This window comes from Copadichromis virginalis, linkage group LG7 (assembly GCF_057382275.1).
Source record: "Copadichromis virginalis isolate Kocher_CV1m ecotype Utaka linkage group LG7, C_Virginalis_male_GT1.1, whole genome shotgun sequence".
Lineage (NCBI taxonomy): Eukaryota > Metazoa > Chordata > Actinopteri > Cichliformes > Cichlidae > Copadichromis > Copadichromis virginalis.
In genome coordinates, this window is record NC_140624.1 from 39,578,411 (window position 1) to 39,605,936 (window position 27,526).

At 38.3% G+C, this 27,526-nt stretch overlaps 3 protein-coding genes across 4 annotated transcripts; all 3 read right to left on the reverse strand.

Moving 5' to 3' along the window:
* Positions 1-69: 69 nt before the first annotated feature.
* Positions 70-4,457, reverse strand: hdhd2 (haloacid dehalogenase-like hydrolase domain containing 2). Of its 2 annotated transcripts, none has more exons than XM_085463336.1 (9): positions 4,401-4,457; positions 2,672-2,781; positions 2,316-2,418; positions 1,925-2,030; positions 1,551-1,635; positions 1,124-1,289; positions 887-937; positions 520-583; positions 70-371 (listed from the first exon to the last, which is right to left on the reverse strand). In XM_085463336.1, exons 1-9 carry the CDS (start codon positions 4,410-4,412, stop codon positions 268-270), a joined length of 801 nt encoding a protein of 266 aa, XP_085319462.1. In that variant the 5' UTR covers positions 4,413-4,457; the 3' UTR covers positions 70-267. The 2 variants fall into 2 exon arrangements, with proteins under 2 accessions (XP_085319462.1, XP_085319463.1); XM_085463337.1 differs by having other exon boundaries at positions 4,368-4,442.
* A 3,557-nt stretch (positions 4,458-8,014) lies between these two features.
* Positions 8,015-10,476, reverse strand: ier3ip1 (immediate early response 3 interacting protein 1). The gene is made up of 3 exons (XM_085465209.1): positions 10,333-10,476; positions 9,908-10,009; positions 8,015-8,760 (listed from the first exon to the last, which is right to left on the reverse strand). The coding sequence occupies exons 1-3, from the start codon at positions 10,421-10,423 to the stop codon at positions 8,705-8,707; spliced, it is 249 nt and encodes an 82-aa protein (XP_085321335.1). The 5' UTR covers positions 10,424-10,476; the 3' UTR covers positions 8,015-8,704.
* Positions 10,477-12,313: 1,837 nt separating this feature from the next.
* Positions 12,314-20,490, reverse strand: skor2 (SKI family transcriptional corepressor 2). Its single transcript, XM_085465210.1, has 8 exons — positions 18,489-20,490; positions 17,908-17,971; positions 17,102-17,179; positions 14,639-14,704; positions 14,395-14,493; positions 14,066-14,133; positions 13,042-13,105; positions 12,314-12,727 (listed from the first exon to the last, which is right to left on the reverse strand). The coding sequence occupies exons 1-7, from the start codon at positions 20,469-20,471 to the stop codon at positions 13,049-13,051; spliced, it is 2,415 nt and encodes an 804-aa protein (XP_085321336.1). The 5' UTR covers positions 20,472-20,490; the 3' UTR covers positions 12,314-12,727; positions 13,042-13,048.
* Positions 20,491-27,526: the final 7,036 nt, after the last annotated feature.

The following is a 27,526-nucleotide window of genomic DNA, read 5'->3' on the forward strand; positions in this document are numbered from 1 at the left end:
GACACTAGAACAGCACAATTTAAAAAAAAATGCTGGTTTAATCATTTGTTTTCTTTTTTTATTTTCTGAAAAAAAATATACAACCCAATACAACGAAACTTTTGTTATGGTGACTGGTACTTTGAGTCAAACTACTATAGCATGACTGTTTTCAATTTATCAGGATGTTCTGAGGAAAATAATTTCATATCTTAAGTCTCTCCACTGTTGAAACATTAGCAGTGTTACTTGTGCAAATGAAACCAGAAGGTTATTTTTACTTGGCGCTCAAAGCAGATTCTGCAGGATGTGTTCAACAGCATCTGGGAAACTGTCACATATCAGGTGGGGAGCTGGGCTTATTTTATTCTCATCGTCTTCTCTGTATTTACCTAAAACATAACAGGAGAGAAGATGGTTAGCAACAAGAAAAAAAAATTATGATAGATGAAGTAGCTAGAAATGTAGCTTCTAATAAAGACACCACAGTGGAAGAGAAAGCTGAAGATGAAATGAGAAGCTGACTGTTTCTCAGCTCACCAGTTCTGACAAGAATACCCAACATTCCTGAATTTTGAGCCCCGCCTACATCATCTCTGGCGTCCTGTTGGAGAAAACAAACAAACAAACAAAAAAAAAAGCACAGACCTACTTTTAGTAAATTGTGAGGGTGTTAATCAGTCACAGGCTGGTGAAGAAATATATATCACAGGGCCACTCAGTGTAAAGACCACCATTTTATTTTAATGTTACCACTAGGAAGAAAAAAAAGATTTTTTAACATTAGTATATCTTGTAAGAGGTACTAAAACTGTCAACAGCAACAATAACATTACAATAAATGGTTATACTGTATACAAGAGAAAGCCAAAAACTCACTTTCTGTCAAAAATGATAATATACTTACATCGCCTATCATGACAGCTTCACTGGGGCTACATCCTAAATCAGACAGAGCCTATTTGAAGAAATGAGAAGAGGCTTCAATGGTTGTTAGTACCAAAAAGCATAAAAAAAAATCAAATACTAAACACAAAAAGATTGTATAGATGCTATAATGTCAAGTAAGTATCTGACATGTCTGTTATAAAATCAACAATTGTCTTATTATATGAGGAAATTAAAATCAAAATAAATTCCACACCTGTGTAAAAAATGTCTTTTCAGGCTTTCCAACTACAGTAGCTTTACAGTCGGTGGCATACTCCAGTCCCGTCACGAAAGGCCCGGGTCCGAGGGCCAAACCATCCTTACGTTTGTAGTAGCGAGCCTTATGGATGGCGATGAGAGGAGCTCCATCCAGAATCATTCTTGAAAGGAATACACATTTAAAACAATGACATTTTAGAAAACAAAATCACAAACACCAAGTTTATTATATGGTCTCATTTTTCAAGAAATAAGACATAACTGCACAAATATGCCCAAATAAAACGCTTGCTTTGCTACTACTGTATATCAAAAATAAATAAATAATACAAAGTATCTGATATTTTTGAGTAAAAATATCAGACACACTGAAGATTTTGCTGACATATATGTCAGCTGATAAACTTGACCAAGTTTAACACCTGAAAGCCTTGTTGAGTGTGGAGTAGTTGAAGTGATCAGGAGCAAGTCCAATGACGACAGCATTCGGCTCTGACGTCTCAATCCCTGCAAAAGGAAGAAAAAATATATAACTGGAGGTTTTTTAAATAAATTATTATTCATCTATATAATTTTATAGTAACTGCTAAAGAGATATCGATTTATGAATTCTTTGTGCTTCATTTTTAACAAAATGCTTGTAGACAATTAGAATTTTTTATAAAGCTATAATGTCTTAAACATAAATAGTTTATCTTATTTGGTTACTGAAACAAATGATAATTAAAACAACATAAATTCAGGTCTACCTCTCCGTCACTCACACACACACACCACCACACACTCAACTTCGTACCAGTGAAATCTTCCAGGGCGCTGTCTTCCACCAGCAGCAGGGGTCTGTGTTGTTTCTGCTCTAACAAACTCCTTGCTGCACTCAGAGAAGTGAAGATCTCATTTTCCTGTACAGTAAAGGTCATTTTTCAAGATCACATAAGGCAGCACTCTCGAGGTCAAAATGGCATCACAGTCCTTTCAGTTTGTTGATTTATTAAGTAAATCACCAGTTTTGCTTTTCTTCGCCTAATTTTGACTTCTGCACTAACATTCTTTTCATCACTTTACTTTTGGGAAAAAACAGACATTACAAAACAAGATCACAGCGGTTCCCCTTCTAAAGGTCATTTTGATTTCTTTTGGCACTGCAGTAAAAGTTTCTGCTATAAGAAAGGGTGTGGCTATTTCACCTGGAGGTTAAAATTGAGGCGTTGCAGCCTTTCAAATAAGATCCTCTTACTCTCCTTGGTTGTGTTGGTCACAAACTTGACAGCTACAGACGCCTGCCGTAACCTGATAATGCACAAAAACACAAAAGAAAACACCTAGCAATTCAAACCATGTTTACAATTCACAGCACTCTATCACAGGAAAAGAACTGATCTAAGATAAAGATATGCAGCAAGCACAAGACAGAAAAAGGTTTTTGAGTAGTGTTCAAGTAATTTAAAAAAATAATTTTCAGTCTTTCTTTTCATTCATAGAGTAACATCCTGACTCTCAATGCACCATTTTAGGTCTGATTTTTTTCCCTCCTGCCATTTACCTGTTAAGGGCATCCTGCGCCCCGGGCACTGCTGTGTCTTCTATATGCAGAGTTCCACTCAGGTCAATGAGCACAGCCTTCAGCGCTCGCCTGCCTGCCATCCTGGAGGCCTGCACAGGTAAGAAAGGCAATGATGTCACGAGAAGTCATTTTCTTAATAAATTAATCTGTTATTTTCGTAAGGAAACACTAAAAATTGTAATATAAGGTGAATGATATTCTGTAATCTAAATTTATCTGCATTTATTCAGATTTACAGACAAAAATCGTAGTATTTACAAAGTCAGAACTGGGGAATTTGGGACATTTCCTTTTTGTTGTTGCTTAAACTAATGATCAAAATCCTCTTTACAGTGTTTTCACTTGTTGTGAACTAATCTGAAAGAGCACAAATACAGGATGTTCTTAACATTTTAGATAACACATTAGATAAGACCTGTTTGGAACGCAGTATCTGATTACGATTTCTAAACCGCTACATATGACCATCGTCCACTGTAAATGGAGCTTTAGTTGTTTTTTTTTTTTTTTTTAAAAAGCTTATTCTTTGATAACAATTTATTATTTTGGAGATTATATGTTTATAATCATAATTCACAGTGGTGGTGGCAGAATCTGTCAGATTACCGGCCAAACTGAGAGGATTACTCACCAGTTTCTGTTATGGGTTTCTGCCGAGAATGCAGATTTATGGATCTGTAGGTATTTGATTTCAGGCTATGAGTCCCTATTATTTAGACATACTTGGATTTGCGTCGTGTAGTTATCAGTGCAAGGGTACAATTAATGCTCTTAATACCCACCTAAAACCACACACACCCACACACACACACACACACACACACACACACACACACACACACACACACAGAGCGTGTAAGGCTACCTATCTAACATCTGCAGTCATCTCTACAGACAACAGAAAAAAATACTGAACTGTCAAGAAAGTGCTAGGATAAAAATAATAAACCTGGTTTATGTGTGTGGTAAAGGTACTAAATCATAACCTAAAGATGTAGCTTAACAGGCTGTCAGTCTCTTACATTCAGGCCTGATGTATTGTACAACATTACTCCACTTTGTATGTTTATTTAATATCTGGCACACTTGTAGCTCGTACACATTTGTCGTTCCATATTTAAAGCTTTCAGCACTTACTAATTGTACTAAACATTGTAATGGCTGGTTTTTGAGAAAAGGTGTATAAACTGATGTGTTGTCTGTTTGACAACTTTAATGTGTACTATCCGTATGATAATTGAATCGAATAAAAGCATACATACAACTGTTAATACATCTTTGAATAGAATTCGCATTAAAACATCTCATGACAAAACTCTGAAGCAAAAACAGGTTTGGTCCTTGGGAGATAGACAAAAACACAAGGGGGGAAGGGTTTTTTTCGAAAGCTATTTAGTATTTTAAATAATATTTCTGAACCACTCTTTCAAAAACTGGGTTTACATGCTGTATCAGGAGAGATGTAATGTACACAATAACAATAAATAAGCTTTAGTATTTTGTGCATGAATTATTTTCAAACTCATTGTGATAACACAGAAAATGGTTCGAATGTTTTCGGAATTATATACATGACACAATAATTTAAAAAACCTTTATTATTCATTCCCAAATGAGAGAATTAATGATAAAAGTTTCCATTTATAGAAAAGGTACAAAAGCGCTACAAACTGACCTACTGAGAGCGTAAAGAGCCAGTACAGCTAACCTTCAACAGCATCAGCAGCAACCCTCCTACTTCCTGTTGACGTTTTCTTCTTCGTAGATTTAAAACGGGTTTGTTATGTGGTCACTGCTGACCCCTGCAGCTCAAATGCAGTACAGGATTATGTTTTCAAAACAGAAAAAAAAACTTGTGTTCTACATTTTTGTAGAGAAAAAAATTTATCTTAGTACCATATGTTTAATATCACTCTCTCTTGTCAATATCAATCTCTTTTTGTCGTGTTATTATAACTTATATTTTTTCAATTTCTATATTTGTAATCAGTTAAGAGGGTTATCCTTAACCACTTAATCACTCATTAGAGTAATAAAAAACATATGTGTCCCATCACACTAACAAGTAACAGATGTATTGCATTAGTGGGTCGCTCAGTGCATTCGGATAGATTTAATATGGTGGGAGGTATTAACGCAGCGATAAAGACCTTCTCTCTACAGGATGCCAGAGGCCGCTATTCAAATCCTCTTTGCATGTTACCTCCACATAGTGAATAACAACTGTTGTTTTTTTAGCTTTCTGGGTTTATTTTTTGCATAAATAGTTTGAAGCGCACATGATAGATGTGGAAAAAATGAAAACATAAGCTAATCCCACATGTCTTAAGGTCCTTCCAACAAAAACACAACTTTAACGTGTTGATCTGTTTCTGATTTTAATTCTGGTTTATTTTCAGTAGCTCTTTCTTTTTACACTTCCTCTGGCTCTTGCTATTGCTCTGTTGTTATTAAATTATAATTTCACCTGTAACACCTGCAGCCTTCTCTCTTCCCTGCACTTTTTTCCATCTAATATGTATTTTAAAAACTGTAATCAGTGATTTGATCTGTGTTGTATTTTGTTTTTCTTTAAACTCTGTTGTATATATTTTGTATTGTTTCACAGAATGGGTATTTTTCCATTATAGCTACAGTAAATTATATTCAATGTGAATACTTTTCAAATTAAACTCTAAAGTAAGCACGACTCACCACAATTCTTTCAAAAAATATTTTTGTGATTTATTATTAACGGCCCACAGATCAAAACACCACACATCCTGACCTGTGTTTTGCAGACACATATTCAGATATAATTGCGTGCTTGCTTATAGTTTTTTTCCTGACCTCCAAGCTAAACGAATCACATGTCAAAGTGGCTTTACAGCACAAATCTCTCTGATAAACATATGCTTGTAATTCCAGCAGATCCCCTTTTGCCCTCGCACCCTCCTCCATCTAATGTTAATAAAAGTGGAGCTTAGCTGGATAGAGAATGGTGATAATTCACTGCATATGGAGATTATTAATGATGTGGAGCTGGTCAGACAGAGAAAAAGGAAGTTGAGAGAAATAGTGTATGTCAATATTTACACAGTGATATCCTTTATCCAGGTACAAGTGCTCGCTTTTGGTCAAGTGAGAGTAAAATTTTAAAAAAGGAAAATTTGTTAAAAATACTTTTAATAAAGAGTGATGCATGTGACCTTTGTTCCCCAGTAAATCCAAACACAAAGTTGCTATTTATTAAGTGTATCCAGCTAAGATATATACAAATACTCAAAATTTTAAATTCCTTATTATGTGTATGTAATACTGTAGCTTTCTTTTAATCTTTCTATAGTCTTCAGGAATAGTTCTCCAGGCATCATGAAGGACATTCAAAGCTCTTCTTTGGATGTTGGCTGCTTCAATAATACAGATTCCTGGGCTCTGGGAAGGGCAATCCATGACTGAGTGATTTATTTATTTATTTTAATTCTAGGTATGCTTTTACTGCACTGGCAGTGCATAGAATCATTGAAAAAACTGAAAAATACATCTGTTGCTGTTCAGCTTTCCAGATAGTATTACAAGGAGAGTCAAAATCCTATGGTACTTTTCAAGATTCAAGACGTTTATTGTCATATACACTGCAAAACACAAATAGTTATGCTGCAATGAAATTCTTACTTTATTTATTTATTTATTTAGGACAGTGCATGTTAATGAACATAAATGTAAAAAAAAAAAATTACATGAATGTAAACATGCCAGATTATAGCCAGGGGCTAATTTCCATCTGTTGTCCTTAAACATAAAAAAATAGACATAATAATTCATAAAAATTCATCATTCATCCATAATAAAAACTCCATCATCAAACTCACACATACACACCATTCTGTTCCCAAATAAAACATTAAAACTATACAACTCATGCATGATCACACACTTGATTTGTCCATAACCAGTTTTTAACCTTTGCCTTAAACAAATTGAATGTCGAGCATTCTCTAATGGGTTGAGGAAGACTGTTCCACAGATGGCCACCCTTAACAGAGAGGACGTTCTGCCCAAATGCTGTCCGTCTGTAGAGTATAAACAAGTTTCCTCGGATTGTAGCTCGAGTGGTCCTGTCTGAGCTTTCTTTATGCCTAATGAACTGCTTTAGTGGTGGTGGAGCAAGGGAGTGTAAGACTTTATATATTAAACACACTCTTTTAAGTTTCACTAAGTTATTGAAGTTCAGTAATTTATGTTTTTTTAACACATGACAGTGGTGGTGGGAAGTCGGGAACTTTGTGAGTTCCCTTCACACAACTAAGTAAACAACTAACTAACAAATCTCCACTGTGAGCACAGAAAATAATAAATAGAGTTAAGTTTATTTAGTTGTGTGAAGGGAACTCGTAAAATAAGATTTTCTGCATTCATAATTCCATTTTGATGAGATCCCCAAAACCAGTGACTGAAATGAAGCCCCCAACCTCCATTTGTTCTACAGATGACTGTAAACACTCACCATTTCACCTCTTTCCTGACCTCCTCCTAACATACTGAGGACTATCACTCCACGAGACCCATTGCTGCTGTTTTTTGGTTCAGTTCTTGTGCAATTTGGTATATCTCAGTCCTTTCTCACCGTTTTCCTTGCTTAACACTGCTTCTTGACAGCCACCCTTCCACTGGGACAATTTCTGATGATGTTTTTCCTGTTCCTTAAGGACATGACTTTCAGATACGGTTTATCTGTCTTAGGTCCTCCACCTTGTCCAGTTTCCTCAGTACTTTTAAGGACACATTGCATGCTGTGCCAGAATATTCTTTGCCAAGGTTTTGGCTAATTGCTCTTTGGGAATCACCTTGTTGGTACAAGTACTATTTTATAACATTTAGAGCTTGAGTTAGGCACATTTCTTATGATGGGCTTAACAAACACAACTATTTTTCTGAAAATAAACAAATAAAGTGTAGCCAATAGGCTCCAGGCTACTTAAAGACCTTCAGAATTCCCAAAGAACTATTGTTCAAGATCACTTTAGAAACAAAAACAAACAGCAAACCCCCCCCCCCCCCCCCCCCAAAACAAAACAAGAAGTGTCTCAAGACTTCTGCACAGTACTGTATGTGAATGTGTAAAGCCACCAGGTAACATACACTACCGTATTTTTAAATTCAGTTTCACATTGGTCACCAATGTAAATCGGCACCAGCCTGACAGAGTGGACAGGCAACATTTATTTTCGTTACTTGCTACACATCTAATATTTCATTCATCAACAAAACAGCTGGAAGTTTTATCGAAATGTCATTTGTTTAAGTTTGTCTGCTGTCACACACAGAAAGCAACATAACATAAGGAATTCCACAACACTGAGTGATACATTTATTTCAAGACAGTATCTCAATTTTTGTGGCACTGAAGTGTAAACAGTTCAAAATACATTGGTCGGAGCTGCGTTTGGCAGCATTGCTTAAAATTTACATCTATACCATTTAGCCTTTTCAGTTCTCAGAGATGGGCCAATTACAAATCAATTCAACACATATATATGAAGAGATTTGTGAATTGTGTTCCTTTTTGAACCTGCTGTTAGTTGCCCCATAAATGTTTGAAAAAAACAAAACAAAAAAACTTTGCAGGCCCCTTTTACAGTATGAAGTGTCAACAAATCTGTCTGTACTAACAGGTTATTTAAATACCGATTTAAAAAAAAACATTTGCAAATGATATGATATCGGGGATCAAGATGAAACCATCATCCTGTGTGGTCATGACCTCGACAAAATTACATCAATTTTGTCCTTTTAGTGGTGATGAAACACAACAGGAAGTCTGCACCAGCTAATTTTCAGTTCTTCTTCTCTTTGCATTTAAAAATCTGCAGTTGATCTTCTATTTCAGCGCCGGCCAGTTGAAAAACATTTCCGCCCTCCCAATAACTGACAGTGGCAGAAGTCTCTAAATGGCAAAGAGTTCAGGATTTTGTGCGAGTGGCTTTTCATTGGCATGTTTGTGGTCCTCCACCTAAGTTTGGTAGGCGAAGATCAACCAAACAGCAGCAACAGGACGATGCAGGCAGAATTCACTATTATCAAAGGCACTGTAAAAACAAAAGAGTACAAAACACAAAGTAATCAAACTGATTCCATCAGCAACCTCAGAAATATTACAGCTGCTAATTCTTGACTCAAATACATCTGTTGCAGAGTGAATTAAAAATTGAAGAGCACACCAGCAATTTAGCTCACTTAATACTGGGTTATTTAGGAAAAAGTTATTTGATTTTGTTAACATCAGAAAAAAAAAAGTTTGTTGACAGTCATGATAAACTTAAAGTCCACCCTCTTTCATTTTTAAGATTTTGTGTATTAAACAAAAATCCTTAGCAGATCTTAAAAATAGGCAAATGCAACTGCAAATGAATAATTACATATGACATATTACAGTGTGTCATTAGTTATTTAATGAAAGCTAAGCCAAAATGCAGAAGCAGTGTGTCAAAAACTAATTGCATCCGATTCACTAACTTGTAAAATCACCTTTCATCAGTCTCTAACGTGATTGTGGATCGGCCCACTCTTCTTTTCAGGGTTGCTTCAGTTCATTGATATTTGTGGTCATTCATGTGCACACAGTTCTCTTAAGGTCCTGCCACAGCATTTCATTGGAGTTGAGTTTTGGACTTCGACTGGGCCACTGAAGCATTTGAATTCTTATCCTTTTTCAGCCATTCTGTAGTAGATTTGCTGCTGGGATTGGGATCATTGTCATCCTGATTGACCCAATTTTGGCTGTGACCAAAACAACCCCAAATCTCCACTTTGGTCTTGTGTCTGTCCAAAGTAAGTCATGCACCCTATCCGTGACATCCTCCTCTGACACACCAACCCTCTGAATGTCCTCTTTCACTACATGAAACTCATAAATCCTGGCTACTCTGGTCACTCCCAATGAAAATCTCAGCTTAAACTGTGCCACCTCTGTTTCCAAACCATATAAAACAGTAGGTCTCACTGCTGTCTTTTAAACATTCCCCTTCACTCTTCCTGCCATAAATCACTCTTAACACTTATCTCCACCCCATCTCTCCTCTCTTCTTCACCTCTCTTGTGCACTGCCCCAGGTTTTTAACCTCAAGCCTTCACTACCTCTACTCTGTTGTATCTTCACAGTTACAGTTAATATGAGAGTACATTTACTTATTTTTAAGATCTGCTAAGGATTTATGAACAATACAGCCTACCGACCTCTCATGACAGTCCGGACTGAGCGGATGAGATTGAGAATCTGGGCTTTGATTCCTGGATCATCTCCAAAACCTCCAACTCCCTGGTCAACACCCCAACCAACTGCAGACACACGGAGAAATAAAGGAGAAGAGAAAGTACAGGAGACAGATGGGAAGAAAGATGAGAAACACCAGTAAATGAGATAGCAGATGCATGTATACGTGTTTATTTTCCAGTTTAAAAAAAAAGACCACCCGCTTTAATGTTATTCAAAACATTGCATTTTTTTTCTCTGTAATGCTCAACCCTTAATTCTTCCTTATAAATCCCAAACAAGAGCCTCTCCATTAACCAAGAGGCAGCCTGCTAAATGTATACGCGTAGCTAGCTGCTTTTAACCAGTTATTTCACCATATGATGTACGTGACATAAAAAACACTTACTCTTGCTGAGAAATCTCTCCTCATGCAACACAGCGATTGCATTGGTACACAGAATAGCGGTCTGGATGAGAGAGTAAAGAGTAAACGCCATGCTGGCAACTTCTTCTTCTCCTCCTCCTTCTACCGCCACTCCCAGAGATGCTGCTGCCGTAAACAGGCATGCCGACGTCGTGCAACAGACGTAGCCAGATTCACACACACGCGCAATGAATATTAAGTGACCACATCACTCAATTACTCTTTTCTTATACTGTTTTATTGGTGTTTTTCCATCCTATTTCCATTTGATTTACCTGCCCTGTTGTTTTATGCCATTTTAGCTGTTCGGCTGTTGTTTTGAATTGGTCTTATAAATCAGTTTGACTTCACTCTTACCTTTTTTTTTTTTTTTTTTTTAAATTTCTACAGCATCTTTAAGAGGCAACACAAGCATGCATGCAGATCCCCAAGTGCTTGCTTATTGCAAACTTGATCCACTCATTCACACATACATTTACACAAGCACCTTTTTCTATGGCTAAGCAAGTTTAACTTAACAGTCCCACACTCACACTCTGATGGATGCACTTAGCATTCAATATTTTGCTGAAGGACAGTTTGACATATAGAAAAACACTTACTTCTGACTAGTCAACAGCCCACTCCATCTTCTGAACCACACTTCCCATAAAACATAAGTTTGCATTTAGATATAATAACCGGGATCTTCTTAACAGCCTGCTTTTAGTTTCAGAAAGAACTTCATGTTCTGGGTAAAGGGACTCCATCCACACAAACATGAACTAGTCCTCCACACAAACATGAACTAGTCCTCCACATTCAGTTTTTCATATAGACTTTTAATTTACACATAAATAGTAGAGAAACTACAAGAACATTCTGAAATACATCTGCAATAACAGCTTCTAATGATAACATTTTCTCAGTAAATGACAACTTTGTCCATTTATTTTATAAACAAGATGAGTGAGTTGTCACTTTTGCTCTTTTTGATTTTGCTCAAACATCACCATCATCGCCACCACCCCTGTGTCTCTTTCTTTTTCATTTCACATTATAATAAATAGTATTATCACAATTGGGGTCTCAGGAGTTGATACTCAAATAAATAAACAAAAAAAAGCAAAAAAACAAAACAAAACGCACACACACACAGAGAGAGATAGGTAGAATGACTGTGAAGATCAGTATTCACATGTATGACATTTTATACAATAAGGTGAAATAATTTACATATAAATATACAACACTGACAAACTTCAGGCCTTTACTCTCGGATGCTCTTTCTGGAGAGAAAGCACGTGTACAGAGTTTTTCATTTCCAAAACAACGAGGCAGATTCTGCAGCTGATGGCAGCAATATTTATTTAGTGATAATCATAAGACGTTACGACAGGAAAACGTCTTGTGGGAGAATGAACCTTCACTGTGTCTTACAGCTGCTCAGTTCCATATGGTACACAGTCTGCAGTTAATGTGACACAGGACATAATTTCAGGTAACTCTGACTTTATAAATAAAGTATTAAATATAATCAGATGTGACATTAATTAAGGACAAGGTAAAAACGGTGGTTTTGAAATGCTGTTAATAGAGTTGTAAACTGCAAAATTTATATATATATATATATATATATATATATATATATATATATATATATGTGGACGTTTTTTGTGGTACCGTGTTGTAGTACCATTGTAAATATCAGTGCTTTATTTATTTATTTATTTTAATTCATCTGACATACTAAACCAAGGTTGTGTGTGTCCAGCCACTGACAAACTGGTGGTGGTGGCTCGTGTTTACAGGGAATGATTAGAGTTGAACATGATGAAGTCCCTTTGGGATCAAATGTTGATAATAGATAAATGTTGTCGTGCTTGTTTCTCTTCAGGGCCATCACTTGGTGATACAAATACAACCTATCTTAGTCCTTTTTCATCCAGAGTTTGGCCAATGTACAGTTGAGCCCACGGGCAGATAAAAACATCCAATCTTTATTTACTTTTTTTTTATGCCTGGAAATTAGTTTTCTGACATCTACAACTGCCTTCCTGGTGGTCCTCAAAGGGCGAGGTTGCTTTGGTCCCGGTTGGCTAATGCTTTGAACGTGACTGCCAACACACTCGCAGTGTCACAGGTTTCAGTCAATTAAGTTCAGTTAGGGAACTTGAACCAGGGAAAAAGAGGAAAAACTTTAGAAATCTTTTACCAGTATGATGTCCCACAGCCTCACATGAGTTCTTAGCAGGCAGTGTGTAGAGAGCAACTAACAGAGGTGATATCGAAGAAGCAGCAGAATAATTGCTGTCCCGCGAAAAGTAATATAATGTATGATATAGTTTCACATCCTCTCTGTCGGTGATGGTCTCTGTCAGTTTTCTGTGTGCTAATCCTAAAAAAAAGGGAAATTACATTAGTTTTACATTCAGGGTAAGAGTTTTTCCATACTGATTTAACTGATTGTTTAGAATCACCCCAGAAAATTATAATAAAATGTAGCCAGTAATGCCAAATGTGTTAATGCTATAAGACAGTTTATTATCAATCAAATGAAAATTAAGTATATTTCACTGTCTTGCCATTATCTCTATTATGATGTAAATATGAGGCTTAATAATGTGCAGCTTGTCAAAAGCTTTTTATGTGATAACTATTTATTTTTACATTTCTTTAAGCTTCATTTTAAATTTACTGAAAAATATTCACCTCTTTGCTACTTGTTGAGATGGGAGCTGATCTTTTCTTTTCTGATGATGTTTGCGTAGGGAATCTGAAAAGCAAAAACGCGACATAAAATGTTACATTCTTCCTAAAGAAATACCTTTAACACTGAAAAAGGTTCTCTAAAGTAAACTTTACTATTATGATTTTATCATTGGTGGAAATATGAAAATCCAAAACTCTAGCCAAGCTGGTGAAAGTAAAAGTCTGTCAACACAAATTAAACATTTTTTGGAGTTCATTTGCATGTCTGTGTGAAATTAATGTGTCATTACTCTCAGACAGATCCATCTGCTGGTTCTAGACACATTTGTCAATTGTTTACGTGAGTATGTGCATTTGGTGTGCACATACAGGCTTATAAATTAGCTTGAACCCATATTCATAATCGCCTGCCTTTGTGATTACATGAATGCATGTTCTTGTGTGCGTTTTGGCGCACGCCTTGCCACTGTGTGCACACAAGCGTGTACAGTGGTGGCATGTGTCAGAAAACAAAGACAAACAGCGTCTGTCAGCCTGTCTGCCAGCTGCTCCAGTGATTGATGTCGACGGAAACACTCAGATGGCTGCAAAGGAACTTCTCACCCGTGAAAGACAAACTAGATGATTGGCTCTGTCATTTGATGGACAAATAAGCAAACGCATGTGTCCGGTCAAGTCCTAGTGATGGCTTCATTTATTCAGCCTTTAATTTTTGTTTTTGTTTTAACCCATGGCAAGGATTTCCCAAGTATGCATACAATCTCTAGCAGTAGTCAGAGAATTGACTGGCACATTTCCTCATCGGTTTTTGATTTTTTTTTGTTTCGGTTGATGTGATGTCACTGTATTTTAGTAAGTACTGCATAATTAGTCTTAATTATATTTTTTCTCAAAATCCTTGCAGACAATTTTTAAGGCAATCATGAAGATTTTCTTTTAATTTGTGTATCTAAAAAAGGGTGTTTAATTTGTCATTTAAAAGCATATTTCCATCAGTGTTAAGCACTAACATTAGTAGTCTTACCATCTGTAACTGTTGGACCATCTCCTCTCTGTAGGCGAGCTCTCGTTTCATCTGATCTTGAAAATTGTCTGAAATTAGCGTACAATAAAAACAAACCTTGATTAGGTGGCGCGTGTATTGTCATTTTGGAAAATTGGAGTGATAAAGACAGCCGATGACAGAAAAGGGTTGAGCAAAAAAAAATCGGCGAAAATAAAAAACTGAAAGGTAAAAATGGGGATAAAGGTAAAGGTGTAAGAGACTGTAAGAAAGACAGAAAAGGAGAAGTTGCCCTTCAGAGTATGGAAACTAAAAGGAAATCAGGGTAAGGGGGAAAAAAACTGACTTACGGAAGACAGGAAATGGTGAGGTGCCCTTCAAAGCGTGAAACTCTTGCTCCAGTCTCCTCCTGAAGTCGATCTGTTCCAGCAGAACCTTCTGGAGCTCTTCTACAGAAGGACAGAAGAAAGCAGAAGGAAAATATGAGAGTGGTTGCATTAAAATATTCTCTCACAATCTCACAAATGTCCATCTAGTATAGATTACTAGTTTTCTATGGTCAGTGCAGCTGAGATGTGCTCAAACAGCCCTTACCTTTCTCCATGCTCTCAACATCCTTTTTCAGCTGCACAGGAGAAGCAGCACCCTGGCTTTGATCGCCTGAAAACATGAAGAGACTTAATTTCAAACTTTGAAATTAATTGTTAACTAAACTGGGATTTGATCCACGAACAGGAAATGAGTACAAAACAAACAAATAAAAATAATGAATTTAAGGCCATGCTCATAAACTATAAATGATCTTGAAATCAGTTATTCAAAAGCAACCAGAAAAGCTACAAATGTAAGTGAAGTTAAGTGAAAGCATCAGGCATCATTTGATCGCCTAAAGGAGGTTATGTCTGTTTGTTAGATCAGGATAAGGATGAGAACAGAATGTGCACGGTGAGACTCAACAAGAAAAACAACAGACTGGATGGCAAAAGTGTGAGGAAAAATTAGGAGAAACAATGTCCATAAACATTTAATAAATTAGTATGAATAACAAAGAAAAAATAGAAAAATACAATAAAATTTGCTGATCAAAAGACTGATCAAAAAGAGAGTGATAACCCTTCAGAAACTAAAAGAAGTCAGCTGACTTTGTGTGCAGAAAGCCAAAGTTAAGTGTAAGTGTAAAGTGAAGTATTGCAAAAACAACTTAACTGCAGTCTCCATTATTTGGACAGAACTACTTGGTTTTTATTTTGTCATGGACTAATTTAGTTTCCTCCTCTCTTCAGCTGTAAGTGAAGCATTGCAATTCATGTTCTGGCCTCTAGGTGTCAGTACAAGTTCATGGAAACTACTTATGATGACCGGAGACTATGAGGAGCTTTACTGTTCTCGCCTCTTATTGTAATATCATGCTTCGTCCAATCTAGTCAGAGAGATTTGAGTCAATCATCTGGTGGCTGTTAAAGCTGAAGAAGGGCGGAGATGTGGAAAGTTTTGATTTTACTACAAAAGTTAAGATTTTTTGACCAATACAAGTAGTTCCTGCAAACTAAAGCAGGATTTAAAAGCCATAAATATGGTTAAAAAAAACATCCTCACAGTTAATAGTGCGAATGTTTTATAAAATATATGTTCTGTCTGTTTTGTCTTTTTTTTAACTCCTGGAGGATAAATCTACTTGTTGCTTTAAAAGTCTGCCATCCTCAGAACAAATATCTCCATTACATGCTGTGTTTTTCCTTCAGATTTCCAGTGTCTGCCATGGTAAGCATGCATGTGTGTGTTTGAGCTAATGTCTGAATTGTGACAATGAGGCATTGAACGCCTTAATGAAGCAAGTGAGCACCCTCGATATGTGTATCCTCCTCCAGTCATTTCATGTCCTGGCTCCTTAAGCCTCCCTATGCTTCTCTCTCTCTCATTTAGAACAGAGAGAGCTCTCCTCTCTCCTCCTCTCCTCTCTCCTTTCCTCTCCTCTCTCTGTCTCATTTGACAAGCAAATTTGCAGACAGTGCCCGAGGATAACAACCTCGTTTGACAGTCAATTAACCGTGAATAGTCAAAGCCAAGGCGGTTTGCATTACATAAATGGAAAATTAGATTATTTTTTCTCCCTAGAAACAGAGGGAGAGTTTAAAGACAGTGGAGGGGGGTGGAGGGACTCGGAGGAATCAGGCCTTCTAATCACGTAGAGCTTCCCACCGCCCAGGGAGACGTTTGGCAATCAGGGGAAAGGTGGTCTCATTTAATTTGTTTCGTGTAATTTTTCGAAATACATTATACATTATGCACAGGGATCATTACGATGTGTGTGCGTGTAGGGGTTGAGGGAATGGGGGGTAGATATAAATGTTGGCACAGATGTCATAAAGCACTTTTAATGTCTTCCTGACAGATATAAAAAGGTAATAAGCTGTGATCTTTTTCAAACGGGAAAGGTTTTTTTGCGCTGAGAAAGGGGAAAAAAGGCAATTATGTCGGGGGCGATATGGGTCTGGGATGGAGATTGCCAGCGCGGCTGCTTATCTCTGAGCTGATGTTTTCTTGTTGAACTATAACGGCCCCCCTAAGAGTAACAGCCCTAGCGACAACGCCACTAAAGAGAGGAGCCGTGGCAGAGCGGCGAAAGAGGCAGCTTTGCACTGCTGTTTCATCTCTGTGTGTATTTATATGAATCCCTTAACTTGCCATCTGAGAGGACATGGAGATGGAGATGGATAAAGCTTAAGAGTCAAAGGCTTTCCCTCACTGACTGAACTGTTCTGAATGTCATTTGTGTAAGAAATCAGTGTCGTTTTGCAAATAAAGTCATAAAGTGTCAGTTTTTAATCAGCATTTTAATCACAAGTAGGTTTACTTTCTAATATAAATAATAATCAGTGTCATCAAACACCAAATATAAGCAGACGGTATCCATTCCATCCCAATAATTATACTTTCAGTGCCTGATTTGCCAGTTTCAACTTTTGCCTTTAGTTTATTTTCTGTGTTCTATCTGAATGTAGCTGTTTTGCAACCACTTATAAAAAAGAATAAATACAAAAACGTGAGTTTTTATACCTGAGTTCTCCCTCCAGTAGTCCGGGGCCGACGTCTCAGTCTCTGGTACAAAGAAACTATTCTGTTCTTTTGTTTCATCTGAGAAAAGATGAGAGCGAAAGACAGGAAGACAGACAGGAAGAGAGATTCAGTAAGGGCCATTGGCTGAGCTGGTTATCCGGACACATGGAGATAACTAAGTGTACGCATGATGTGTGCGTCTCCTTTGTGTGTATGCATTTGGGAGCTATGGTCGAGCGTACGCATGTGTGTTTGTCAACGCACTGCGAGAAAACACGGGGAAGACATTTTCTCCGGGAAAAGGGTCAGAGTGGGAGATGAGAGGAGCAAATGAAACGTCACAGGAATATGAGCCTCACAGGAACACAGGGACACTATAAAACCACTCACTCAGACAATAAATGAAACAAAGATGCTATAATACAACAGACTCGGACATCTGATGAAGCAAATAGTAACAGTTTGCTGAAATAGATTGTGTAATGCTATTTGATGAAACAGTGTAAAAAACATTTGATGAAACTGAGACATCGTAAAACAACTGCAGGGTGGAAGATGTAGCGTCCAACAAACCATGCAACCAATATAGTGATTTCTGGAGATTATATATGAAAGATTATTTGCTGTTGCAAATTTGATGGAGAAAAAAAGGATGATGCTTAATGTGCTTTTTAACTTTTGTGTCAACAACTATTTTTCAGTTTCAAAACGAATGCATTTAATTAGATTTCTGCAATGCCGCGTTCTGTGTTGTGGAGACTTTAAAATGAAAAACTGTTCCAAAAGATTAAAACGTTTGCGCTTACCGGAAATGCTGGAATTGTCTTTGGTTGCATATGCAGGAAGTCCTTCGTCTCTGTTTTTGTGAACCTGGAAATCAAATATAGTTGATAAATATTTAATTTAAGACAATAAATTTAAAAAACTGGAACATGCACTGAGGCAGGGCAGTCTGATTCTGATAATACTAATACTACTAATAATTTAATCTGCAATATACTGGAGACTATGCTTTTATTCCTCAAAATGAATACTGAGATAAATCTGCAGTGTGTTGCTAGATGATAGTTTAACCCCCCCAAAGAAAACCATCGTCAAAATTGAACCTCTACTTCCTCCTCCTCTTGGAGGTCTGGTTAACATGGGAGTCGACAGGTTAAAGATTAGAGTTGCCCTAACAAGCTGGGGTGACAGAGGGAGAACGAACACAACGTGGCCATTAAACAAGCCACACCTGGGCCTATTAGCTAGTATCAGAGTGAGGTGACTGTTTTCATGTCTACGGGGAGAAACCAGCCTAACAATCTGCTTATGCAGATCACACCACTGCCTGACTGCGGCACCATTTAAATAATAATTAGCTAAAGTGGCCTGTGGGGATATTTACGTTTTTGTAAGCTGTGTCCTCCCGGTGAGGTGGGGTGGAGCTTGAGAGAGGTAAGCTGGCAGGAGGGGAGGTGGGCAGGCTGGGAGACTCCTGCTGGATCGGATCTGAGGAGGATCGAGGGGACGTACCGGGATACATTGCGCCACTCCCTCTGTCTTTCCCCCTATCCTCTCCAGCATTGTCACTCAGCGCAGAGAGGTACAGGTTGGTTTGAGTCTGTGGTGGTCTGTTTGTAAAGCTTCCCTCCTCTTCATCATCTTGCTTTGATGACTCCACATCCACTTCCCCCTCCTCCTCGCTTTCTGCTCCCTCCGGTTCCCCATCACCTCCACTTTCACTTCCATAGCTGCAACTGCTAGTTGGTGATAGCCGCGGGTGTTGGTCTGATCTGGTGACTACAAAGTCTTCATCCGTTGCTCCAGTGACCCCTCCGCCATTGCTGTGGAGCTTGGCAATGCTTTCTGCATCTTTGATGACAGGTCGGAACGCAGAGCCATAGCTTGACTTCCTTGACTGGAGAGTTGGGTTCTCCAGTAGTTTGAGCCAGCCCTCTGAGGTGACAGGGCGAGGGTCGGTGGTAACTGTTGTACACTCTGTGTCAAACAGCCCAGATTTGGGTGTGGTGGACCCGCCACTGGGAGTCATAGTTGCATTGATCCCACTTCCATTTCCACTCACAGCTCCAGATTCACTGGGGTCTGAGAGATCCAGGAAGGCCTGCCTCAGTGAGGGGTTGTCTGTCAGGGAGGAGAGGGTGCTGGGCTGAGGATGGATGTAAGTGGGGACAGGGATTCCTCCTGCTGCTCTTGGTGGCCAAAACATGCAGAAAGGAGGATAAAAAGAGTCTTTTCGACCGGGCCATAAAAGACCAGACAACCCTGCCCCTTTCTGTCCAGCTGGCACATCACTGTCCTCTTTTTTCTGCTGGCAGAGGCCAAATGCTGGAAAGGGATAAGGGGAGGGGAAGAGTGATGTAGGAGGGAACTTCTGCAGCATGCCGAAACCTTTGCTTGGGACAGGAATGACAGGGTAACTACGTGGTGTCTTACGAGGAGAAAGACTCCCTCCATCCAGATCATCCTCATCTTCAAAGCGGGTTCTTTTCTGAGCACCCAGCTCAGGTCCCATTACGTGAGGCACCACTGAACCTGACAGACTCTTCATGGGACCCATAGCAGAACAATGGGAAGACGAGGGCAAGGCTCTCTTTCGGCTGCCTCCATTGAACATAGCTTTGACATCTTCCCACGCATAAATTAACTCCTCTGGTGGATGTTTGTCGGTTAGTTTGAGGTGTCGTCGCCAGGAATTAAAGTTGGCAGCATCAGGCTGGGTATATTTGGTTTCTGGTGTTGAGCGGTGGGAATGGAAAATAAACTTATTTGGGGAGAAGTACATGTTGCAGAAGGAACACTTGATGCATTTGGCCCTTGAACTATTGTAGCGTGCAGGAATGAAGTTACCACGGCAACCCCAGGCGCACTCATGTGTTACATCGAAAGCAAAGTTGTCGGGGAGTTTCGGTGGCGAGTTCTCTCCGAGAAAGGACTTGCACAGACGCTCAGCTTCACGCTTGGTGATCATGCCACAGCGTCGTGACGAGATGGGCATGGCGCCGGCCCTTCGGAGTATCTCCAGCTGAACCGGCGTGCACTGAACACAGGTGATGCCCAGTGCCACCCGACGATTGTGAATCTCATTATAACTGTAATTCTTGAGGAGTGTGTTGGAAATCTGCGCCAAGCAAAGTCTCTCTGTATTATCTATGACCAGTGATACAATGGGAACGCCATAAAGGAAGACCTGGCCAACCTGGTTGGGTTTGAGTGGTGAGGAGGAAGAAGAAGGAGAGGGTGACGATAAGGAAGAGGATGAAGAGTGGTGATGGGTGGGCCTGGGTGGAGTCAGGGGTTCCTGTTGGTAGGGGCCTGTTGAGCTTGTCATTATGATATCAGTAGGGCTTGAAAGATGAGTCTTGTCCATGCTCGGATAAAAAGTAAAAAAAAAACCTGGAAAGAAAGAAAGAAAGAAAGAAAGAAAGAAAGTTCAACATTTATTAATTCATAAATAACCTTTTAAAACAGTTTACGAGCGCTTCTCTACCTGTATTATCAGCAATATGAAATGAGTTTCTTATTACCTAATATGCACTTCGACCAAATAAATATTCCTCAAAATAATAAATAACAGAGAAGTGGATAAGGGAGAGCAAAGAGAATAAATAAAAAAATCCAGTGAAATGTAACATTTTAATTAAATGTATCTGATTACCCTTTCAAAATCTGTTTTTTAAGAAAGTTAACAATTAATTTAGAAATATTTTGACATCACAGCTAAATGCTTATTTTAATATTTTTAATGTATTTTAATTTCTGACTATTCTTGCAATTTCATAAGGGGCACAGAAATCGAAGCTGAATTGTGCAGATGGAATATTATTGCTGTTACTTGTTTTGATGACAGCAAATATATTTTTTAAATGCTCAGGAGGTATATCTTGATGTGGCTCCTGCGAATTTTTGAATTATCAAATGGGAAAAATGGTTCAGGAGGATGAGGAAACACTCTTTCATAAGCACTGCTGTGAAGTGTACTTTAAAAAAAAGAATCATTTAAAAAAATTAAAAATAAAATAATGCAAATACCACCAATGGCACATACGGTATTTTAATAAGGTTGCATATAGTTATTATTATTATTTCTGTACCATTCACAAGGCTTTGCTTATATGATGCCAATCTTATTGCCTTTAATAGAACTGTGGCACTTCAGATGTCCCATTCGTGCGTTACTTCATATACTTTTTATTGTGTTTATTTATTGTGCTTATTTTAATATACCTTATATTTTTGCATATATTTTAAGTATGATAATGATAATTACTGAATATAACGAATAGTGTAAATAAGAGATTTATATGAGCTTCTTGAGAATAAAAGTTATTTTTTGTAAATGTATTATGAATATATTGTTTTCACTTTTTTTAGAAACAGCAAATTTGCATGCCAGAAATTTCCATAAATCCCTTACAGCGCATCTTATGTTGGTTCTGCATTCACACACAGTTGTGATATATTTTAAAAACCGGTATAATATTTTACAAACATTTCACAAAATTTTAAATTAAAGAGATCGTTGCTAAGAAATTACAATACATTTATACATTCTAAGAAATTTAATAATTACATTGCGTATTACAGAAAAAGGACACTGGGTCTAAGAATGTAAAACAACTGCGGTGTTTTTCTTCTTCTTCTGTTTGATTTAACTACTCATAGGTACAGCATAAAGACGACACGCAGGACTCCGCATACCAGAACTTTAACTCAAGAATTCAGCCCGTCTTTAATTTTTACTATATTAAATTTTTTCTTTACATATTTCTTTTCTTTTTTTATGCTGTTTGTTTTTCTTTTTTTTTTCGCAGAAAACACATATGCTTCCATTAAAGTTTTCACAAGTGGGTTTCACGTTCAACTTCGGTAGAACAAAATTAAAACAATAACAACAACAACAAAATAATAACAATAATAATAACAACAACAACAAAAGCAATAATAATAACAATGTATTCCAAGGAAATAGAGGACTGTGAGTTATACATGCATCGCATTTTCTGTCCCCACTGTTCATGTAACACAAATCGATAACAGTCTACACTTTTACAACACTTTAACCAGAGTAAGCTCGGGAATGATCAGCAGTCCTTACCTTCGGCTTCTGGGGAAAATCCCAAAACGCGTCAAAAATATCCCGGTCACGAGAGAAATCGATTTATCCTGCGCAGCTTTAAAAGACTCATTTTATCACGTAAAAAACAAACAAACGAGAAACCTTGTATCCGGGAAACACGTGGAAGCTATTTTTTATTTATTTACTTTTTAACTGTAGAGAGAGCCTGCTCATGATGTGAGTAAACTGCGGCGCTCGCGCCGGCTTTATTCCCTTTTCTGAGACACCTCGCGCAGTCCTAATCCCCCCTCCTCTCTCTCCCTCTCTCTCTCTCCCTCACGTGCTCTCTCTCTCACCCGGCAGCACACCTGCCTCGAGTTTGATTGGAGTGTGGCGCGAGCTCAGCCCACCATCCGGGACAGACACCCGCACACCTTCACGCGCGCACACAAACCTCCCACCTCCCGCCTTCCCTCACTGCGCCGCTCTGTCCAAGTGAACAGCTAAAATGACGTCTCCCTAACTGTCAGCGAAACGCTGGAAAACTCAAATTAACGCCACAGAGGTCCAGGGTAACATACGCACGACACCGGAATGAGTCCAGAGCGCGCGCCTTCAAACTTTAAACAGCCACCTACACTAAAAAAAGACAAACCCAGGATATAGGAGGGGCGCAATTTTAGCTATTTTACTTACCATATCATCGGCCTAATGAATATTAATTTCAGCTTAAGTGGTTATTTTCACACAGAACCAACCATAGCTACGCTACAAGCTGTTGCCATCAGATGGTTGTCTGCTGTTGGTCCGCGGGACGCACACCCCGAGTTGCAAATTAATTACCACCAAACTGATGTTAAAAGAGACTGCTGGCAGCACACACGGTCCGACGAAGAGACTTGAATTGGAAATATGGCTTTTAAACACAGACATGGTGTGGAGTAAAACACTAGCTTGGCCGTGGGGGCCGAAGAAAGGAAAAATAAAAGCTGAGACAGCAGACAGACAGGCCGGCAGACAGTCTGAGGATCAGAATAATATCTATCAGGGCAGCTGATACCCACATTCAACGCTGAGCAGGCTTTTGGAAATATGACTGTCTAAACATGTGCAGGTCGTTTCCAGGACTTTTAAACGGCAGCAGGAAGCACACTGCAAACTATATCATATGTTGTAACCGAGGCTCAGCGATGCACCCAGCTAACACACGATGCTATAAAAGGTGCAATTCACCTGATAAAGGCCCTTAAAAAATTTCAGCAGAGGGATCGGATAAGTGTTCCCGCGGGAGGGGTTCAGAGCATTTGTTACCAAACCCTTACTCCAAGCTCCGAAGCAGGTGTTTTTGCAACTGCTGAATTACTCCTTCCACTAAAAATATGCAGGCAAATTACACATGTGAAGCGAAGACCTAAATATGAAGTCCATAACCCAGATACTAGCGGCCTCACATTTATCTGAAGTTATCCGCAAAATGATCTCGTTTAACTCGTCATGCGAGTGCACTCATGGGGAAGTCCTAGTTCCAAATAATGATCGTCCTTGTTAATTAAGACACGTTGATAACAAAGTTGCTCTCAGGACAGATTCTTCTGTGGCTCGTCGTGGGGCAGGATGGAAACTTTATGTAGGGAATAAGAAAGAGACCAGTCTCAGAAAGAAAACTGCACACACGTTAAACATCAACACAGGTGTGTTTGTCTCTGAACTGAAAATTATAACTGAGGTATCTCAACTTCTAAGGAACTTTTTAGCAGAATGTTTTTGAAAAGACACGAAGGTTGGAATAAATTTTATCCCCACTTTTATTATTATCTTAGTTGTCGGAAGGTGAAATAAACAATTACCACGGGGGCAAAACACGCAGGGATCTTTATTTGCTCCGAATTGCCTGAATAAATAAAAGCTGCAGTGCGGACTAATATTTTATTTTGTCTAAATTACACATAAAATGTTGTAACGTTCGACATATCTTAACATAGTCGAGAGACATCCAGTCCCTAGATTTTTACTTTCATGTCACCCATTAATTTCCTTGCACACCATCAGATAATTCATAAAAGTCATCAACACTGAAAGTTTTGGAAAGCCCGCTTTTAATCCAACTTCTTCCTTGCGAATTTCAAATTACGCATTCATCTGTCTGAGTAACTGTCAGTCTGGTTAAAAGGCTGCCGGATACTGAGATTGCCTGTAATTTATTCTCGCCCAATCTTTTCTCAATAGCATCTTGATAAACATGACAGAATCGCTTTTAGGCTCTGCTTTAAATCTGTGCGCGCCTGTGTGTGTGTGTGTGTGCGACACAGAGGAGAGCGAGAGCCCCATCTGCTCCTTTTCAAACCAATTTAGGATGTCACTGCGCGTGCTTTTGTCTCGCGGACGGACGCCACGGGAACACTCTGCAATGGGACAAGAGGTGGGTTGGGGCTGGTAGGAAAGGGGGGCAAAGAGCGGAGTCACGCACGGGCCGCAGTTATGGTGCTTGGTGACGTCACAATAGAGGGCGAGGGGAATAAAAGAGTGTAAAAACCAGGTAAAGTAGGCCTACCTTCAAGAGCTGATACCCAATCTTGCTTCAGAAATGTGTTTTGGCAAACACTTACATAACACCCTACCCAGAAGTGGCCTATTTAAAAATAATAAAAATTTAGATATGATTATATTATCTATGTTTACCACGTGGTTACCAGATATTTAAAATAAATATGTGGCAATTTGCTGCAGAATGTGAAATAATGTAGAATATGAAATAACTTTTATGTCTGGATGTATTTGTTTTATATTGGTCTCACTAATAATGCGCAGATAAACAGCAATGAAGTAAATGAATGGCTACTCGTTTGTTGGGTTAACTTTCCTTCTCCAGGACAGAGATGTCTCTGACATGTTATCAAAATCCGAGCATGACTAAACCATGTGAAGCAGGAAAAGACGTATTGGAATACAATAGAGCTATTAGTCCCGTTGGAATACATTTCACTTTTTTTCGTAATGCATTAGTCGGTCGCCCTACTGAGAAATTAATCTTGCGGTTAAAGGGAAAAAAAATGCTTGTGTGACCTCGGAGGGTCAAAGCTGGATGAAAAAAAAGGAGAGCGAGTGCTGCACGTCCAAAAACATAATAAATTAAGAGCTACAACACTAAGTGATCTTGAGACATTTAACATCAAATCTGTCAATAAGTGAAACATGCCCCGGGAGAGTGATTACCATACTCAGATGCATCACCTCCTTTTTTCAAAAGGCACTGGATCAAGACTGAAGTACCCCACAGCATCGATTTGATTTTCATTATTTTATTAGTAACCCTCATTCTCTTGAAACAGTTGCACACATGCAACTTACAGAACAAGAACAAAATGTATTTTATACATTTTTAAACTGCCATTCAGATCATCCTACTTCAAGCTGTTCGAATATTGTATTTATTTATGTTTTTAAACGAGACAGCATCTAAAACAAAACTGATATTTAACCACAAAATATATTCACGTTGGTTCTCTAACAACTCACCAGAGCTTATATTAATTTATTGCGGATTTAGAGGCAGATGTAGGCTACAATATGGCGCACACTCGTCCTCGCGTCTTCTACTGAATCCTTCGACTGAGTTCTGCAGTGAAGATTTAAAGTGCATTACAATTAACACACATGTTAAAAAAATACGAAAAAGTAATTAAGTTTAATATTACATTATCTTTTTTTCTATATATATATATTTTTAATTTGTTTAACTTTTTTAACTTTTTTATATTTTTGCCAGTTTAAATAAATGACTAGAATGAAAGAATACCGAAACAGTGCTGGTCTATTTACAGCATTAGTGCTGCCCTGTCACAGCCTATTAGGTTACATTATTACACTGAATCTTAACGCCTATTTAAAGCCGTGGGCCAAAAACAGTTTTTCTTTTTACGTATTACACGATTTTTTTTCTCTTTTCTGTGGGAATCTTAATGTTTCAAGTGCTCTCATATGTGGGTGTAAATCATCAACTCCAGGTGCCATCTGTTCTAATTTAGATTTTATTTGTCATGGTTCTATTTTTAAACTGCTCCCGTATCAAGACTCAGCCCTGTGAGTGATGCTGTCCTCAGTTTGTTAGATGTGAGCTTGCCCGAGGCGCTTGTACCAATTAGCAGAACAGACCAACAACTAAAGGTTCCCATATTTCATCGCAGATCTGGAACATTAGCCAGTGAATTATTGAGAAATGATAATTGTGCCAAATTCACGTGACTCAATGTTCACAGAAAATAATTTTTAATCAAGCAAAAAGGCACATCGCTCTTTTAAATCGTTTGTAAATAAGCGCATGTACGTTCTCGCTGGTTTGTTTTCACCTTTTAGAAATTCACCACCTTATACTCATTCATCTGATCACATTTTGTGTGCCCACCTGCTCTGCAGAGATTTGTGTGTGTGAACGTTGCTCTGACATAGCAATAAAACTTAGTCCCAAAAAGGTGTTAAATTTAGTGCAAATGTTTAAGTAAAGAAAGTCCCAAAACACAATTTAATTTAGTGTGTCTATACTGTAGCTTTCTAAGTCCTAGAAATATTATTCCTGACATGAATCTGCATAATTACCTGATCCTTCAAGTTACAGATTCATTTCAGGCAAATGCAGGTGTAAGTATCCAATGCTATGTTTTACCTGCTTCAGATATGTGCAGAGGCCCTCATTGTGTTCAAGTACAGCTTGTAACAAAACAACCCTTGCACTGTTAATTTAATTAATTAAGGAAGTACATACTGTGTTCAAATATACTCTCTATAATCTTTCACAATATAATTGTTGCTGATTTGAGTCTCCATATGAATGTATGTTTATTTAAAAAGAGGTTGTTTTATGAGAAGAAGTTGACCACTTCTGGTGTTAATTTGTTACGCTGCTCTTTGTTAGCTTTTACTCATCTGCGAGGGTGACCTAAGTTTTGAAGTACGTTTGTGGAAGTCCCACCTGGAGTTCCTTCATTTAATATTTTATCAACTTATCAGCCTTATCAGTTTTTCCATGATCATCTCAAGTTTCCCCGATGTTTGGTCCTTCAGAGCATTCACTGTGTGAACAGGTATGTTAGGAAGGACTAAAAAAAAGGATACTGTACAATTTGGAGCTGTAGGAAGATACAGTTTTATTTACTGAATGACTCAGATCCATAATTAAAGGCTTGCTTGACTTTTAATGACCCCTGAACACAAGCAAACTCGTGTAAGTTATTTTAAGTGGAATGAGTAATGAGACGTTAACAGTGAACACTGAGCTGAAGCCAATTAGCTCTGCAGTGCAGGCAGACTGCTGGGCGCTACAGTGCGCTTTAAAGCCAAGCAGAGAGCCTGCAAGGTCAGAAGGGGCTGGG